The sequence below is a fragment of the Diceros bicornis genome, chromosome 27 (genome assembly GCF_020826845.1).
Source record: "Diceros bicornis minor isolate mBicDic1 chromosome 27, mDicBic1.mat.cur, whole genome shotgun sequence".
In the NCBI taxonomy this organism is placed as follows: Eukaryota; Metazoa; Chordata; class Mammalia; order Perissodactyla; family Rhinocerotidae; genus Diceros; species Diceros bicornis.
Window position 1 is genome coordinate 18055477 of NC_080766.1, and position 19650 is coordinate 18075126.

Sequence of the window (19650 nt, forward strand, 5' to 3'; positions counted from 1 at the left end):
TTTTTTTTTTTTTTTTGCTATGGCTCAGTATACTAGTCCCCCCTTACCTGCAGTTTTGCTTTCTGTGATTTCAGTTATCCGCGGTCAGCTGTGGTCCGAAAATATTCAATTCGTAAGTTTTAAATTGTGCGCCGTTCTGAGTAGCCTCATGAAATCTCACTCCATTTTGCCCAAGGGGTGAATCATCCCTTTGTCCAGCATATCCACACTGTATACGCTACTTGCCTCTTATTCACTTAGTAGCTGTGAGTTATCAGATTGACTATCATGGTATGCAATGCTTGTGTTCTAAGTGAAAAGATAAAAGTTCTTGACTTACCAAGGAAAGAAAAAAAACTCTTATGCTGAGGTTGTTAAGATCTTTGGTGACTTTTATTATGGTATATTGTTATAATTGTCTATTTTTTATTAGTTATTGTTGTGAATCTCTTACTGTGCCTAATTTATAAATTAAGCTTTATCATAGGTATGTATGTTTAGGAAAAAACAGTATATATAGGATTTGGTACTATCTGTGGTTTCAGGCATCTACTAGGGGTCTTGGAACGTATCCCTCACAGATAAGGGAGGACCACTGTAAATGTATTGTAATTATTGAAGTGTCTCTCAAGCAGAATGTTGAACTGAACAGGTTGCGTGATTTAGTGTAGGTGGGATACAGATGACCTTCAACTTACGGTGTTTAGATTTAGGATTTTTCAATTTTAAGATGGTGTGAAAGTGATAACGCATTCAGTAGAAACTGTACATCGAATTTTGGTCTTTTCCCAGGTTAGCGATAGATGTGGTATGATACTCTCTTGTGATGCTGGGCAGCGGCAGTGAGCCACAGCTCCCAGTCAGCCACACGATCATGAGGATAAACAACTGATACACTTACAACCATTCTGTACCCATACAGCCATTCTGTTTTTCACTTTTAGTACAGTATTCAATAAATTACATGAGATATTCAACACTTTATTGTAAAATAGGATTTGTGTTAGATGATTTTGCCCAATTGTAGGCTAATGTAAGTGTGCTGAGCACGTTTGGTAGGCTAGGCTAAGCTGTGATGTTTGGTAGGTTAGGTGTATTAAATGCATTTTCAACTTATGATATTTTCAATTTATGATGAGTTTATTGGGACTTAACCCTCATTGTAAGTCAGGGAAGATCTGTACACCTGCTGTGAATAAGAAGTAACAATTATAGCTTACTTTTAAGTTAGTGCCAAATAAATAGTATTTCTGAGAATTTGTGAGTACTTTGCCTTGTGAACATATCTTAGTGCCTGGGCAATCAAGAGGGTGAGATTCTGCTATGTAGTGTGGTAACTGCTTTTGCAGACACCATGAGACAGTATTATTATCTTGGAGTAATAATTATGTTGTGATTATTGCTGCCTCCCTTAGGGTTGTTGTACTTTGTTGTGGTCAAGGTTTTAAACCTTTTCAGGTGCGCTACCAAAAACTGTTAGTATTTGAGCGCATACTACAAACATGAAGAAGTTAAAAATTATTAGGTAAGAAGACTGTAGCAAGTAGGTCTAGCTATTGGGCAAGATTTTTGTGAATTTATCAGCTTTTGCTGTGTGAACTTTCATTACGTATATTTAACTATTTACATTTGGGCTGTATACATCATGGTAAAATTTGGCTACTAATACAATGTACTGTGTTTCTACTTCTTAACTGGGAATTTCCCAAGATTTAGTCTTTGATTTTCTGCTTTCTTCTTTGCAAGCTCTGTCTTTGAGAGGTCATGTATTTTCTCAGTCGTTACTACTAAGTTTGTATATACAAAATAAATTAAATTTTACACCCTAACATAAGCTCTAGTTTCAGGTTTTCAGTTGCCTGTTGTACATTTCTACTTAGATATCCAGTCATCTCTCATTATCATGTCCATGCATTCATTTTTCTTCTTTGTTTTAAGCAGATTGAGAAATAAGTAACTCACAAAAAGCTTATAGTTGGTGGTGACGGGAGCCAGAAATGCATGTATGATATTAGAAGTTAAAGGAAGTATTTATAGGATGTATTGGTAGGACCAAGGAGAGGATCTAAGAAGAATAGGAAAGGCCTCATAGAGGAGATAATGGTTGAAATGAACTGTTGAAGATGGATAGGCAGATTGACGGTATCATTCTAGGCAAAGAGAAGTTCATGAATAAGAACAAATAAGCAAACCAATTTGGTGCCTTCTGTTATCTAAACAAGTAGCTTTATGTGGCTAGATGTGGTACAGTAAAATATAAATATTTAGTCCCTTTTCCTGGTTCCTGTCACAGGGCTCCTATAACTCTTGGCATTTATTGTCTTTTTTTATGCTAATGAGATAACTTCTGGTTGGGGGACAAGATAGCTTCAGGATGGGGGCTGGACCTCAGAAAAGCCAACCACTGTGATTAGAGGGTTAGAACTTTCAGCGCACTCCCCAATCCAGAGAGGGGAGAGGGGCTGGAGATTGAGTTCAGTCATCAATGGTTAATCAATTGTGCCTACATAATAAAATCTCTGGTGCTTTATATACTGTTAATATGTGAATAGTAAATGGTAGTTCCAGGATAGAATTTAGCATATATGGTTAATTTTTTTCCTTCCTAATTGTTTCTGAGGCTTAGTCTCCTAAAAATACAGAATTACATCATTAATATATTGTTAGGATACAAAAATTGCTTTTAATAAAGTTATATCAGTAAGGGTCCAGTTAGGACACAGAAACCACATAATAATTTGGACAGGGAAAGTGTAATACAAAGAAGTATTCACTATTAACAGATGATTGGCTACTAGAGGGTAAAGAGAACTCTAAAGAAGAAAGGAAGGAGTAAATTTGGGAGAGGTCCTCCACAAGCTGCAAGACTGAGATGCAGGTCTTGTTGGAGAGGTTGTGACTAAAGCCCACTGGATAGAGGACAAGTTTGCTGAGGTGCTGGAGGCTGGGACATTTCTGCAAATAGCTCTTTTATGGGTCTGGGAAAGAAACTGGTATAGAGCATATGCTTTAAGTGGTATAGTGCATATGCTTTATTAAACCTAGCATTTTATCTAGATGAATGGAGTTTCTAATAGTCCATAGGGTGTAGTATGTGTGTAATTAGTATGAGCAAAAACTGTATTTGTTGTAAGGAGTTGTTTGTGACACATAGAGCTGCTTGGAATCATATAGTATTCTAGTTTGAAAGTTCTACTTAGAACATGTTTATTTCTTTTTATTAGTATAGGGATTTTACTTTTGGACTGTAAGTTAATTATGAAAATTTAAGTACAGAAACTAGAGATACATAAAGACTTAATTGGATGAGAGAGATATATTAGGAATCAGTCAGATTATTAGCATCAAAAACAAGTTAAATACATTTTATTTAAACTGCCGGTGTTGAAGTTCAAGGATATGATTTGATTCACAGAAGTTTTGTTTACGCACATGTTTTCCTGAATATGGGCACTATAATTTAAAAACACACTGTTTCATGAGATTTTGCAAGTTGGGTTTTTCAAACTCAAAATGCATGTTCCCGTAGAAACCACGTTTCATGGTGTTGGGTTCTTGTTTGGCCTGGAAATGTATTTAACTCTGTAGGAACTTAGTTTACAGTGCTGTGCAACAATATTTTTGGGGAAAATTGCATTTAGAATTTCTGCTTATGATGTCTTTCTTTTGTCTGCCAGTTAATAGAGGTGAGGGTTTCTGTTAGTGGCTGGGACATTATGCAGGTGTTAGATTGGTTGAAGGGTTGGGGTGGCAGGTAGGGATATGAACTCTGAGGTGAGGAAGGATGGAAACAAACATTTATTGAGGACTAACTATATCCATTGCTCTTTGCTACCTATTTCCCATAAAGTATCTCAATTTTGTTACTTTTCTTCTTTTTGCTGGGGTGAGGGGGGATTACACGAATGCTTAAAGATTGTTTGTGGGTCTGGGATTTTATAAAAAGATAGGAAAAGACTTTAAATTCAGAAATTCTGGCATTTCTATGTCTAAATGTAGTGAAGTATAAAAAAGCATATCTTCAGATTTTTACACCCAGAGGGGTATATGATTAGTTTATTTTAATAGTAAAGTGCTGTTAACCCAAAAAGGTTGAGATAAGCCTTGGCTCTGTGGCACAGGATACCCCAGCCATTCATGGGATTGGTATATAGGTTATTTGCAATTGAGAATTTCAGTAATATTGTACTGTACACTCAACTTCAAGCAGGATGGACAGGACCAGAACTAGGAAAGGAAGTCTCCTATGAAATTTTAGATGGACTGTAGGAGAGTGTAGAAAGTTTGTTTAGTAAGTGGGCCTAATTTATGTATGCTTCTTATTACCATCTCCGGTAATTAGTTAGTACCTCTTGTGGATGAGTTCAAGCCCTGTGATCTCACTTACTCCAGTTCACCTCTGTAAACTCTGCTGTATTCATTTATTCAGTCAGTATTTTTTGAGTGCCCACCACATGCCGGCACTGTACTCGTTACCAGGGAATACAGTGATGAGTGAAATAGACAATCTGCTCTTTTTGGACTTAGAATCTGGTGATTAACCATAGTATATTATTATAATCTGTGGTGAGTGCCAGGAAGACCTCTCACTTTAACAGAAGGCAACTGAATATACAAAGATCTTTGAATGAGGAAGCAGAATGGTATTTTGTAGACCCTGAATGAAAGTTCGAGGGAAGAGGAAGACAGGAAAGTAGTGCAAGGAGAGGCTAGAGATAGCTGTAGCATGCCCAGGGCCCTTTAAGCCATGATAAGGATTGTACTGTAGGAAAATTCCTCAGAGAGTTCATAGAATGTTACATGTGAAGGGAAATGAAAGGTCATGTTGTCCTCCTTAAAATTACAGATAAAAATAAAAAACAAGGGGCTGGACTGGTGGCATACTCCGCCTCAGTGGCCCGGGGTTTGCAGGTTTGGATTCCGGGCGCGCACTGATGCACCACTTGTGAAGCCGTGCTGTGGTGGCATCCCGTATAAAGCAGAGGAAGATGGGCAGGGCTGTTAGCCCAGGGCCAGTCTCCCTCAGCAAAAAGATGTTAGCTCAAGGCTAATCTTCCTCACACACACAAAAAATAAATAAAAATAAAAAACAAGACTTGGGAAATCAAGGTTTTTTGTTTTTGTTTTTTGCTTATAGCTTTTATCTGGCTAGGGGCAGGTTTGGGGCTTACAAAGAGCTATATGAAGGGCACATTATGTACTTGGAATTATCTGTCAATGAAGTTTGGGGATTTCTTGTTATGGTAAGATAATACGATAATACAAACTAGGGCAGTTTAGTGTTATCAGTAGATGCAGAAGGTATTTTCAAAAATAGATGTATATATGGTTATGTACCTTAAAGGCAGTAGTATAATTAATCCTTTCATCAATAGGTAATTTTGAACTGCTTGCCACTCAGTGCCTAGCAATACTTTAGTGCATCTGATTCTGAAGTTTAAGGATGCCTTGGGATTTTCTATTACATTGGGGTTTTTTCCTCTTTTCTTAGAAAGTTTGGAAGTCTTTTTAGAGGTCATTCTAAGAGTTGCCTTTTTTCCCCCTGAAGATGGAAACCTTTGACTTTTTCCTTTGCGCTAAACCAAGTTTTGTTTATATTTGGAAATTCAGTTCAAGGAACCAATGACTGACTTATGAGTCATTCACTCCTTAACATAGAAAGCTTTCCTGCCTTGTAGTCAGCAGTGCTCCAGTTTTCTAGTACTGTTACCTAAGTATTTTACGTCAACAAAGTAGTGGATTTTTGCACTGAGTTTTCGTTTTTTACTGAATTTTTAATCTTGGAAATCAGATATGATAGAGAAGAGAAAATATGGAAAGGACATGGGCTGTGGAATTTGAAAAACCTATTTTCATTCCTGTCTCTGTACTTGTTAATCTCTTGAAGCCCCTGTTAGCTATAAAATGAGAGGAACTTCCTAGAGGGTGTGTATGTGTGTGTGTGTGTGTCTGTGTGTGTGTGTGCGCGCGCACGCACATGTGCATGTATTAAATGGGATTATATGCTGGAAGCATTTAAAACAGAATTTGGCCTACAGCAAGAGCATAATAAATGCTTATCTTCTTTCCTTGGCCTAAGCCAGTGATCCCCTTTTTTTTCATCCTGAAGAAGTTATACCAATGTTAAATATGCTGTAGTCTTTACTGAAATAGATTTAAAACAGACCCAACATTAAGTAGGGTCAACTGAGGAGGGAAAGAATTTCAGTGAAACCCTCTGATCCTTACTTTATATTGAAATTACTGATGCCTCCTTCTCCCTGGAGTGCATAGTACTATATTTTCCACGTATTAGGCACTTAAGGATGTGATTGTGCAGTAAAAATTACAGTGAGGAAGGAATCTGAAGGCCTGTATGTAGTCTTGGCTTGTTTGCTTATTGATTTTTGTGGTGTTTGCAAGCCACTGAATCTCTTTGAACATTGTGCCTTGCCCTTCTTGGTCCAGCAGTGTGTTAAACAACAAAAAAATCAACTGAGTAGATTTAAAAGCTCAAATTGACTTTATTGAACAATTTATTCGACCATAGTTCTTAGATATAAAATAAGCAGTTATGCCAGAACGTGGCATGCTTGATTGACTCTTTAGAATTTGAGGATCCCGTTAGCTAAGCTTTGGGTTTTTTGGAGCCAAACTAACACCTAAAAGGAATGTGCTGCCGGGTTGGGGATTGAGTGAGTTTTACGGTATACGTTGTTGCATGAAAGTGTTCTTGAGGTTGGCAGGTGACCTAGTGTCAGTGTAACCTGTTTCTTGACCAACTTATCCTAACACAGGAGTCTTTGAGTTAGATAGTGAGCTCTCTAACAACCTTTAAATACTTGACTCGTGCCCACGAGTTTTGTGGCTTTTTGACTTCCTTAGCAATTAGCTTTTGTCTACACAAAACAAGACAAACAGGTGCACCTTAATATATTGGCAGTAACCAAGAGATGGTACTGTATCCTGGCCGAGAAAAGGCCCTGTGCGCACAACCAACAATTCCCACCGTTGGAACCTGGGACTGGGTACGATTGAACCAGCAGACCTCAGCAAATGGGGACTGCAGACTGATTCTGAAGAAATGGGGAAGTGCAGTTGGCACTAGCACTTTTCAACGTGGAATCTGGGGAAGGATTCCAAACAAATGGGAAACTGCAGACTGAACCACCAGCAGTTCCCAACATCGAATCTGGGACTACAACCAAGGGCTGGGGTTTCCAATTGAATGGGGCATTGTGGTCCGAACTGCTAGCAGCTCCCAACGTGGAACTAGTGATTCCAGACCAATGGGGAACTAACTGGAAAGCCAATTAGATTGGGAGCTCAATGCAAAAAGAGCAGAACTCAGAACCCAGAGGGAACTTAGCCACAGCCCTTGGAAACAGTGAAAAAAGTGAACTCAAAAAGGGGTTTGCAGGTGCCATCCCTGTGTTTCTTGTCCTTGAATGCCACTGGAAGTGTCCTTTGGTCCTGCTGCTGCCACCAAATCTGTTAAACAACAAAAAATTCAACTGAGTAAATCTGAAAGATCAAATTGGTTTTATTGAATGATTCATGAATCAGGCAGCATCCCATCTAGCAAATAGAAAGGAACTCCATAGAATTGCAGAAAGGAAATGTTTTTAAAGGCAGAGAGGGATGGGAAAAAAGGAAATTATTGCAAAGAATGCATTGTTTTAGGCAAGGTTGCCCTCCTAAGGGGAATGGAAGGGGTCTATCAGTGGATAACCTCCTAGTGCTGACCAGGAAATTCTATGTTGACTGTTCAAAGGTTACATTCCTGGGGGTTTGAAACTGCAGTTAGGTTAGATGTTAAGTCTTGGTTTTCTCACTGTGGGGCCTTAACATAAGTGACTCCATTTTGGGCCTGCTGTCTCCTTTTTAATAAATGTGACTAGGTTGCACCCACCTCCTTTTACTTTATTAGATAAGAAGTCCCTACAAGGAAGACCTTGGAGCTCAGAAAAGGAGCTCTAGAGACGGAAGTGGGTTGGATCCACCTTGGATGCAAAATTGCTAGTCAAGAAAGAAAGAACCATATGCAGGACATTTTTAGTTGAGGCATCACAGACCAGAAGTTTAGTAAATAGGAAGGTGAAAATCTTGAAATAAAAAGTAGGGTGTTAATCACAACAGAAATAGCAGCAATAAAAACATATAATTGCAGGAAATGAAGGTGCAGGTTTTCAAAGACAGGAAAAAGCATAGCTGGAAGACGCCAGTAACAGAGGGGAAAACTTTACAAATGAGGTGGCTTCTCTGCCATAAACTTAGAATTTTTCTCGTAGATCACCTCTTTTGATCTCTTCTATTTCTTGCTAACTTAGCTGAGAAAGTTCTTTCACATTTTTTCTTTCCCACTCAGCCTTCTTCACCCACCCTAATCCTTTTCTTTTCATTGTTTCATTTTCAGTCCAAACTTGTGAGGTCCTAAACTGTGCTACAGATACATCTGGATTTTTTTTCCTAGGTTTTAGCTGACTTTATTTTGAAAGGTAATGAAATACCAAATGGTAACACAATTTCAAAGACATTGCTTCTCTATTTCATAAAATACTCAATGTTCTTGGGCCTGGCCCAGTGGCGTAGTGGTTAAGTTCGCATGCTCCGCTTTGGCGGCCTGGGGTTCGCAGGTTCGGATCCCGAGCACGGACCTACATGCCTCTTATCAAGCCATGCTGTGGCAGGCGTCCCACATATAAAGTAGAGGAAGATGGGCATGGATGTTAGTCCAGGGCCAGTCTTCCTCAGCAAAAAGAGGAGGATTGGCAATGGATGTTAGCTCAGGGCTAATCTTCCTCACACACACACAAAAATACTCAATATTCTTGTTGTGCTTTGTATTAGTCAACTATCACCGTAACAGACCACTCCAAAACTTAGTGGCATACTAAGGATTATCATCATGTTCACAGATTTGCAGCTTGGTTGGGGTGGCTCTTCTTCACAAGTGCCTCATTCTTCTGGGGCAACATGTGCTTCATTCTTCTAGGGCAAGTGGGCTACCCAGGTCATGTTCTTCTTAAGGAAGTTGCAGAAGTTAAAGAGGGCAAGCCCAACCGTGTAAGCACATTTCACCTCTGCTTGCATGCTGTTTGCTATTATGTCATTGGTCAAAGCATGTCACATGGCTAAGCACATCATTGCAACAAGGAAATATATGGTGTCTCTAGTGGGAGACAGTGAAAAGTGGCAAAGAGTGTGGGTACAGAGATGGGAGAAGAATTGGGAGGCTCACACAGGCCATATAATCTTTTCTGGGTTTTATATTTGTGTTTACATTTCACCTTATAGTCATTAATGTGTATATATATTATTTTGTATTCTACCACTTTAGCTTAATGTGATTTTGTAAAGATAAACTTCTATATAGATTCACTATTTAAAAATATACAGTTGTTTGGATTTGTCCATCTGTATCAAAATCATTTGAGATGCTTATTAAAAATGCAGATCTGTTAGCCTTAACCCAGACCCTCCTGGAATCACTGTCTCTGGGGTGGGGGCTGGGAATCATCATTATTAACAAACTCACCAGGTCATTCTTCTGCACATTAAAGTTTAGAACCTCTTCCTTGTGGAAAGACATTTGCATTTTTTTCATTTTTCCAGCATTATAAATAATAGCCAGCCACATTTGTACAAATGACTAATTTCTTTGGGGTAGTCAATAGTCTTTCCCTGATCCATGATAGAATAATTTGCAGTTGAGGAAAATAATACTCTGTGTAAAGGATGGAGTTTGGAGTGCTGGTGGTGGTAAGATTACAGACAGGCTTATACAGTCTTTTAAGTATTTTATGTTCACTAAAATAAGGCATTGAATTAGATAAGGAGAACTTCTGTAAGCTTTTTATACATCTTTAATTTGTAATGTTGAGTATTGTGTAACTTAGTCATTGTTCCATTGCTTAATTATTGGTAACTTTTTAAAAGAAAGTAGAAAAGTTGACAAGTTTAAAAAGAATTTTATTTTTCTTGTATTTCAGCCCTGTAAATTTGGCAATTCAATTCTTTTATTCAACTATTTTGATTATTCTTGGCATTTTATATGGCCTTGTTTATGTACTTCATTGTATATTTTATTGTTAGATAGTCTCGGTTATCTCAGCTCTTTAATAAGATTTTTATGGAAATAAAAATTCATTGATGGCATGGCAGATACTGCCAATGCCTATCCAATATATATTCTTTCTTTTTCCTCACAAACAACCTTGATTTCATTTTCAGAGCAGCTTTGTGCGTGGCTGAAAAATACATTTCCCAATTGCCTTTGCAATTATGAGTGGCCACGCAACTTTGTTCTGTTCAGTGAGGCTTAAGTGGAAGTCATTACTTTGTTCTGTTCAGTGAGGCTTTAAGTGGAAGTCACTAGACGGGGCTTGATAAAGAAGGCAGAATCATTTGGCAGACACCGTTTGTCCTTTGCCTTTCCCTTTGTCCTACCTAGAACTTGGAAAGGATGCTGGAGGAGGAGACATGGAGTGACAGACGCTTGATGAATGTCGTATATAAGAATGTTTAGTGGGAAGACGGAGGGAGCTTAGATCTTTTTTTTTTTTTCTGAGGAACGTCAGCGCTGAGCTAACATCCATGCTAATCCTCCTCTTTTTTTTGCTGAGGAAGACTGGCTCTGAGCTAACATCTATTGCCAATCCTCCTCCTTTTTTTTCCCCAAAGCCCCAGTAGATAGTTGTATGTCATAGTTGCACATCCTTCTAGTTGCTGTGTGTGGGACGCGGCCTCAGCATGGCCGGAGAAGCGGTGCGTCGGTGCGCGCCCGGGATCCGAACCCGGGCTGCCAGTAGCGGAGCGCACGCACTTAACCGCTAAGCCACGGGGCCGGCCCCGGGAGCTTAGATCTTGAGTATCATGTGGGATGTCCTTATCAGTTCTGGACTGCCCACCTCCAGTCTAAGTATATTAGGAAAAAACAGACTGCAGTATGTTAAAGCTACTATTTAGATGGGACTCTTCCGTGTAGCTGAATATAATTTCTAACTTATACATGTGGTTTCTGTAAAAGATATCTAGACTAGGTTATCTCAAACCTGACTTGCAAATTATTTATTTTTTCATTTCATTTTGTAATTTGTTTAGGACCCTTCACCTCTGAGTGTATATACATTATGCATATTTAAATTGTCAAGCGTGTTTTGAAATGCACATTTTACAATTCTGACATCAATAAATATGTATGAAGAACATTTTAAAACTTTATATTTTGAAGTAATTTCAAATTTAAATTTGCAAGGTTAGTACAAAAAACTTCCATAACTTTTTTCCTGACCCATTTGAGAGTAAGTTGCAGAGGTGATGTCCCTTGACCACCTGAAATACTTCAGGGTGTATTTCCTAAGAAAAAGATATTTTCTTACATAACTATAGTGCACTTATTAAATTCAGGAATTTAATATTAATACGACATCATTACTATGAAGTCCATATTCGTATTTCTCCAGTTGTCCCAGTAATATCCTGTATTGCATTTAGTTTGAGATGTAATCTGGTCTCCCACAGTACATTTAGGTGCCATGCCTTTTTGGTCCCGTTTAATCTGGAAACTTGTCCTTTGTCTTTCATGATATAGACATTTTGAAGATAACAGAATAATTATTTTGCAAAATGTTCCTCAGTTTGGATTTGTCTGATGCTTCCTCAAGATTAGATTCAGGTTATGCATTTTTGGCAGGAAAACCACAGGTGATATTGTCTTCTTGGTGTATCATATCGTATCAAGAGGCACACACTTAATTTTATCCCATTATTGGTAATATTAATTCTGATCACTTTGTTGAGGTGGTATCTGTTACATTTCTTCATTATAAAATTACTCTTTCTGCCTTTGTACTTTGTAGGAAGAGTTTGAAACTGTGTAACTATCCTGTTTCTCATTAAGCTTTCACTCAGTAGTTTTAGTATCCATTGATGATTCTTCACTGAATTATTACTGAGATGAATGTAAAACATTTTCAAGAAAGATTTCTGCAGATCCTTTCATTCTAGTGACGACTTGTTTTCCATATCATATCCATTGAGCTTTCATTATTTCATGGTGCTATCTTACAGTTTTTGGGCACTTGTTTTAAGAAATACAGAGATGTAGGGAGGAACATAGTTCTTAATTAAGGAAGTTCAGGGAAGGGTTTGATAGTGGAATCCTATACCTCTACCTTTTTTTCTCTCCAATAGACTATAATAGATTATGTAGTATATAGACTAATGGAGTATAAACAGATCTGAAGCAAATGGAGGCAAATGATCAATTCTGTTTAGGATCTTTTATGGCAGACTGGAGAATGAGATGGTTCTTTTTTTCCTTGAATAGATCTTAGGATTCCACTGATGTAATATACCCACCTAGTGCATGACCTGCCAAAAGCATGTCTTTTTCAAACATCCCGGGTGCCTGGATGCTGGCTGACCCTGGGGACAGGGAGAGATTACCAGAGCTGCCTGGATTTCAGTTGGTGGTGCCATTCCCTAATTAAAGTGGCCCAATAGATACCTGTTTTCCTTAGTTCTTCTCAGGCTTAGCCTCACGCTAATCACTCCTTTTCTTGTTGGGAGGCATAAATGAAGTGGTGAAGAATGGGCCAGAAAGTGTTAATTCAGTAAGACTTCTTCTTGAGGAGTAACGTAGTAGTTCCCTTGTGGAAACGTGACAATGGAATAAGGGTTCCCTACAGTATGGTTTGTTCTTCCTAAAATAATGAAATTTGTTCAGTCTCTCTCAAGTTCTATTTTTTTCTCTTTTACTCTAGTTCATTTTGTGTTTTCTGTTTTTTTACCCAAAGGTCATTTATGTTCTTGTCCTTGTGTATTTTCAGATTTCAGAGTGTAATGATTTTGGTTTTTCCCCTCTTTCTAGCACCAGCAGACATTTTTGAATCAGCTGAGAGAAATTACTGGGATCAATGACGCCCAGATACTACAGCAAGCCTTGAAGGTATGGTCTGTGTTTTATGAACTACAGCTGTGTTACACCCTCATCTCTACTGCCTGCCATATTTGAAAGTTGAGTTTTTTAATTATACTGTGTGGTGGTCGTAGTAGAGATATAGGAAAGAACTTTTATAAAGGAAGAGCCTTATTTAACGTATACTGCAGTTTTGAGCATGTTAACGTTCAGCATCCTAATGTTCCAAGATACTTTGGAGTGACATAACCTCTCTCTATGTGAAACACTTTTTGTGCAAAATGGAGGGATGTGAATCGAAATGCTAATGGCTGGTTTTACGCAAGAGCCATGATTTTAGAGTTTAAATAGGGGTGAAGAGTGAGGTGGGGTAGGGAGAGGAGGAGGGAGAAATAGAAAATTAATAGAGGGTCAAAAGCTTACATTTTTCCCTTCTAAGAAGGAGAAATATAAACTGGCTAACATTCAGCTAATTGCACCTTAAGAACATTGCACATCAAATGTCAAACTGTTTAGTATATGCAACAAATGAAGTGCATCATTTTGGTTGTATCTTATGAAGTACTCTCATTTCCACACAGAGGCACCCAGGTGAGTCAAATCATATGGATATGCATGGGGAAAAAGATCAAGTGAATGAAAGATGTTCAAGAACTAGAACTGCATTTTACGCTTGTGTGTGTGTGTGTGTGTGTGTGTGTGTATATTTGTACTAAAAGCTAACAGCAGTATAGCCTCTTTGCCGCTATAGGCATACACACAGCTTCAATCCTTTGCTCCGTGAGACAAAATTATGTAATTTTTGATTCTGAGCCAAAAGCTCTTTATTTCTGGCAGTAATTTATCTTTTAGATGATTGTAATCATAATCATCATAATGATAGTGATGCTTATTAAGCACTTATTAAGCACTTACCGTACTAGGTGCTATTCTAAGTACTTTATGTAGCTAACTCATTCTCCTAATAACTCCATGAAGTAGTATTTTCATCCCTTTTTAAAAGATAAGGAAGCAGAGGTTAAAGTGACTTGATCAAGATCACACAGCTAGTATGTGGAGGAGCTTGGAATAGAAACCAAGCAGTCTCATCCCAGAGTACCACACTTAATTTCTGCTTTTACTAGAGGCTTTGCTTCATATTTGCCCCATCAGGACAATGATGAACAGTACTGTTTAGAGCATTAATGCAGGGTTTCCGAAGCCGCTGTAAGTATTTGGAGAGGAAGTAAAAGTGTCATACCTCAGTTTTTATGATTATGACATTTAGATGATTGCTAGTCTTTTCTTTATTCTGATAAATGGGACTAAATCGTGTCTATTTTCAGAAAGTGCTTTTTCCATTCTGTATCAGTGAGTGTGACGCTACACCCAGTATGTTGTCAGGGAAAATTTGGAGAATTCACTTTTCTTTTTTTTAACTTGGGAAATGTATAGAATATGTTTGATTAAATAAACATAAGGAATTAAATTAATTCTTGTCTACATTTCCTTTGAGGTAAGTTGTGTGGCTGTAGTTTTTTTAACTTTCATTTTAGTTATCAGTAGCTGGGAGTGAAAACAGTGTACTTAAACTTTAACTGTTGCCCAGTATAAATTTGTAAGAGGTTTATTAATGAGTTGAGTGTCTCAGTAAAATACTGACAAGGAGTCTACTTTTGGGAGCCACAATGTCATTGATTGATTTAAGCACTTTTATTTATTTTGAGCATCTATTTTTAGCTCCCCAAAGTAAGTGACCTTCAAATTGTGTAAATCCCTGTTGTAAACAGTTTATTCTTGTTATATAAGGTAGTCTTTGAAAAGCACTTAATGCATTTCTTGGCACATAGTAGTGCTCAATAAATGCTAGCCATTGTTATTGCAAATTATTTTACTATAGTTTACTTATCTAACTACAGAATATGTTATACCCGTAGTTTGGATGAGTCATTTGAGAATCTTATAATGGTTGTGACAGATAACAAAGTTTAAAGCAGTGGTGCTTTTCAAACTGTACTCTTACTTTTTCTCTGTTCTCCCCGGCTACTAAAATTGGAGTTGGGGTGAGTCGGGGACTTCATTCTTCTAGTTGCTCAGGCCTCAAATCTTGGGATCATCCTGATCTTTCCCCTTCTGTCACCACCTACATTTAATATGATAGCAAATAATGTTAGACTCTGTGCTTCTGCCCTTTCTGCCTATAGTGTGTTCTCAACACACAGCCAGAATGATCCTTTTAAAATGTAAGTCATACCATATCATTTTTGTCCAAAACCCTCCACTGGCTTCTCGTTGCACTCTGCTTGTATGCTGAAGTTCTTAAGTCCTACACAGTCTTAACGTGTTCTGGCCTTCTGTCACAAAGATAGCTTCATTATTAATATCTGGATTTCCTAATGTTGTTTTAATTAGCTGTCATAGAGCTAGTGTTATATTTATTGTTAACTGTACAGAGAATATAGAGATATAACTGGGGATGTCTCTTATTTTGCAGTTTCAAAAATTCTTAGTTTTTTAGCATCTACTTTCTTCTAAATTAACTTTAGAATAATTTTGTCTAGGTATGCTTTTGATGAGAACTACATAAAATTTCTATTTAATTTGGGTAGGATTGTCATCTTGACAATATTGAGTATTTCTGTCTAGGAGTTCTGTGTGTCTCTCCGTACTGTCAAGCTTCAGAACATTTTGCTGTTTTCTTCCTACATGTCTTTGACATTGCTTTGACATTTGACAGTTTGCTTCTAGGTATGTATTCAGCATCCATATTAAAGGGAATATCTTTTTTTATGTGTGTGTGTGTGAGGAAGATCAGCCCTGAGCTAACATCCATTGCCAATCCTCCTCTTTTTGCTGAGGAAGATTGACCCTGGGCTAACATTGGTGCCCATCTTCCTCTGCTTTATATGGGACGCCACCACAGCATGGCTTGACAAGCGGTGTGTCGGTGTGCCCCTGGGATCCGAACCTGGGAACCCCGGGCCGCCGAAGCAGAGCGTGCGTGCTTAACCGCTGTGCCATCAGGCTGGCCCTTAAAGGGAATATCTTTTATTGTTCCTCTTTGCAGAAGAACTGTTTTAAATACTCATTTTTCATCCTTTTATATGACAAGTTCCAGAAAACATTTTTTAGTTTGTTCGTTTGTTTAGAAGTGTAAGTTTGTGATTGACTTTTGTTAAGCAGATATGAAAGTAGTGGAAAACTAAGAAATTAGTTATAGAATTGATTTTTACATTATATTAGTATTTTTAATTAATAAAGAAATTACTATTGATATAGTATTCTTTGTTAATGATGAATTTATACTATAAGATTAGAATCACACAGAATGATTTCAAATCTGAAAATGATTTTTCCTACTAAGTATTAGTTGTTATGGAAAAAATTATATAAATCATATGAGAATGCATAGAGTTGTTCCAAAGTATTTGATGTTCTGTTCTTGATATTTGAAGGATAGTAATGGAAACTTGGAATTAGCAGTGGCTTTCCTTACTGCAAAGAATGCCAAGACCCCTCAGCAGGAGGAGACAGCTTACTACCAAACAGCACTTCCTGGCAACGATAGATACATTAGTGTGGGAAGCCAAGCAGATACAAGTAAGTCTACTTCTCTTTGTTAATATTTTGATAAGAATGTAATGAAAAATTTTCCTTGGGGATATATTAATTTTGTTGAAACAGAGGTGAAGGACAAAAAAAAACTACTTTAAACTTGGTTCTTCTTAGTGTAGTTGAAAGGAGCATATGTTTTATTTAGCTGCATTATATTCTTTTCCAGTTTAGGAATAAAAGATTGTATTTAAGTTATATATCCTTTCATAGATCATTTCATATAGTATTCATTGTTTTGAAATATGAAACAGCTACAGGTGTTACTCATTAAACAAACAAAAATGTCTAGAATTTTAAATGGGCAAATCATTTGTTTTATGGATTTTAAATGTTGATAGAGGCTTAGTATTATTTTTGAAGGTAAAGTATTATTTCTAATTACTAATAGCTTTACCATGTAGTAGAATTTCCCTTCCTTCAATCCCTGCCCCTCCCCAACATAAAGATTTTGGAAAAAGGCTTATTACCATGTAACAAAATAAACACACGTACGCATACACACGTGTACGCATACATACATACGGAAAATTTTATGAGACTAATTTTTCTTCATGGTACGAATACTTTGTGCTTATATAGCACTGAGTTTTTCAAAATACGTTCACTTCCCTCCATGTCTCATTATGGTGTAATAATTGCACTATATAAGATGTAGGTATTTTTGTGCATTCTGGATTTGGGAAGTTTGACTAGTAACTTGTGTTTGAAGAGAATTTCTGATGTTGTTTATAGACTTTTTCAAAGTTAGGAAACAACCAGGAAGAACCCATTGACATAGATGTTTATAGCTATTAATTGGCGTTGAATACTGTTTGTTGATAAAATATTTTAATTTCAAATTTTCAGAGTAATCTTAATATTTTTGCTCTACGAATGATCTTATGTCAGCCAAAGCTGGACTATTTCTATCTCACACAGATAATAGGTGATGGGAGAAGTTTTATGTATGTAAGACAGACCCAATTGCTTATGTCCAAGTTGAAGACAAACTGTGGCTTGGCCCTTGTCTACATCTCTAACTTCATTTTCTGCTGTTTTCCTACTCTCACTTTACACTGTGATAATACAGAATGGCTTGAATTTCTCGTCCACCTAGTGCTATTTAATTTTTTTTGTCTTTATACTTGCTATTCTTTCTGTCTGGCATCCCCTTTAGCCTTTACCCCCAGTCTAATTTCTTCTGGTGTTGTAAGACTTAGCTCGGGAATTACTGGCTCTAGAATGTTTCCCCTGGCCTCTAAGTTGGACCAAGTGCTTCTCTAGCACCCAGAGCATACTTCTGTCTTAATGAGTACTGTGTTATTTTGAAATTATTTACTTGAGTCCTTTCTTGCTTACCAAACAGGAAACGTAACAGGGCAAGAGACCATTGATGTTCCCGCCATCATACTAGAATGTCATACTTTCTCAAAGGTTGTTTGTTGAGTTATTTTTGATAATATGTGTAAAAAAGCTGTTTCAAAACTAATGAAAGGGACGAGATTGAGAAGCTTGTTGCAAGAAGTTGGAAAAGAGAGCAGTGGTATAAATAGAGGAGGAATTAATATGTAAGAACAACAGCTCATATCTTTCACGGTTCTGAGACTTGGGGGGAAAATGAAATTAGGTAGAAAAAGGAAGAAAAGAATGATTTTGACTGAAGGCAGCTGGTTAAAGTGAAGGAAACAGGAAATTGACTACACATCGTTCAGTGTTCTAGTTGAAAGGATGAAAAGATTTTAAGAACGATAGCTGTGAACTCTTAATATAGATGGTAGACTTTGTGACATGAGAAAGCAGATATAGGTATGCAGGGGAGAATCAGGATAAGAAGATTGTCGTAAACAAAAGAAGGTATGTTATTTGCTGTGTTAAAGTCAGAAAATATTGTTTAAGCCAGATGTTCACACCTGTTCACGATTTTGACAAGGAATAGTGAAAATGTTCTGGACAAAAAGAGATTTGAATAGGTGCTCTTAGGGAGAAGGCAACCTGATTTCAGAAGGTATATGTCTCATTTGCTGATAATTTGAAAAAATTTTTTTGCATATGTAGCTTTTGAAAAATATCCACTAAGTAATTTTATATTGTACTTGAAAGTAATGGTAGAGAAATGGAGTTTCTGGTTTTATCTCAATTGATTCACTGTCATATTGAGCAAACTGCTTGCTGTTGTGGTTTCTTTATCAATAAAATGTGCTATCCTTCTAACCAGGATGCTAATTCGTATTTAGTAATTCAATAATTTGGATAGTGTCCATAAAGTTGGTTTGAGATTATTGAGAAAAAACTTGTAGAAATATAATGTGGTGGTTGTATTATAATAGTGTTAGTATCAAACTGGGAAAAAATAGCCAATGAGTAACAATAATTCTTTTCCATTTAGCAGATCTGCACCATATTTTGTAAAGTTCTAAGAAGTACAGCTGCCTTTAGGAGATCGTCTTGATTCAGCATTTAAATTTTGTAGTGTCGTAATAGTGTTTCATGGTTTAAAACTGAGAAAGTAAGGAGATGTCATGCATTTACCAGATTCTTTAAATTACTATGCTGTTATTGCTGAGAAGAAATGAAATCTTGCGTGTATTTTTAATTCTTGGAAGAAGTAGTAAAACGTGGGAAGGAAAGATAGAAAATAATTACAAATGAATATATGTTCAAACGCAGGCCTCTCTTGAAAAAACTGTGTAAGTGCTGAAGGAATGCGGAGTATTGGAGTGATCAGAGTGTGAGGAAGTTTTCAAGGGATTGTTCTAGATATAAAAACCCCTTCGAGCATTTTCTCAACTTTGAGTGAAATTTATTGTTATCAGAAAGTTGACCATAATTTAACTTAATTCTTTCGAATATGGCAGGGTTTTATTTCTTTAATTCCTTGTTTTCTTTTTTAAGTATAAAGTCTGTTGCAAACAGGACTAAAGCGTAAACAGAGCCTTGCTAACTTTGTGTGTCATCTATTGGTTGTCGTACTGACAAAACATCTATATTTTGAAATAAAAGTCTCTAATGCTAAATACGTATGATTACTTGTGTAAGCTGCAATATAACTGTTTATAACTGGGGGTCTCTTTTATTTTATTTTATTTTTTTTTAATTTTCTTTTGTGAGGAAGATCAGCCCTGAGCTAACATACATGCCAATCCTCCTCTTTTTGCTGAGGAAGACTGGCCCTGGAATAACATCTGTGCCCGTCTTCC

General features: G+C 37.1%; 1 protein-coding gene across 3 annotated transcripts in view; it reads left to right on the top strand.

Annotated features, from left to right (window-relative positions):
- The window catches only part of USP25 (ubiquitin specific peptidase 25), a 134411-nt gene that overhangs the window by 11542 nt on the left and 103219 nt on the right, over nucleotides 1-19650 (top strand). For all 3 annotated transcript variants that reach the window (XM_058522941.1, XM_058522943.1, XM_058522942.1), the window contains exons 2-3: nucleotides 12833-12910; nucleotides 16315-16459. In XM_058522941.1, the coding sequence (XP_058378924.1) occupies nucleotides 12833-12910; nucleotides 16315-16459 (223 nt within the window). The remainder of the gene's footprint in view (nucleotides 1-12832; nucleotides 12911-16314; nucleotides 16460-19650) is intronic.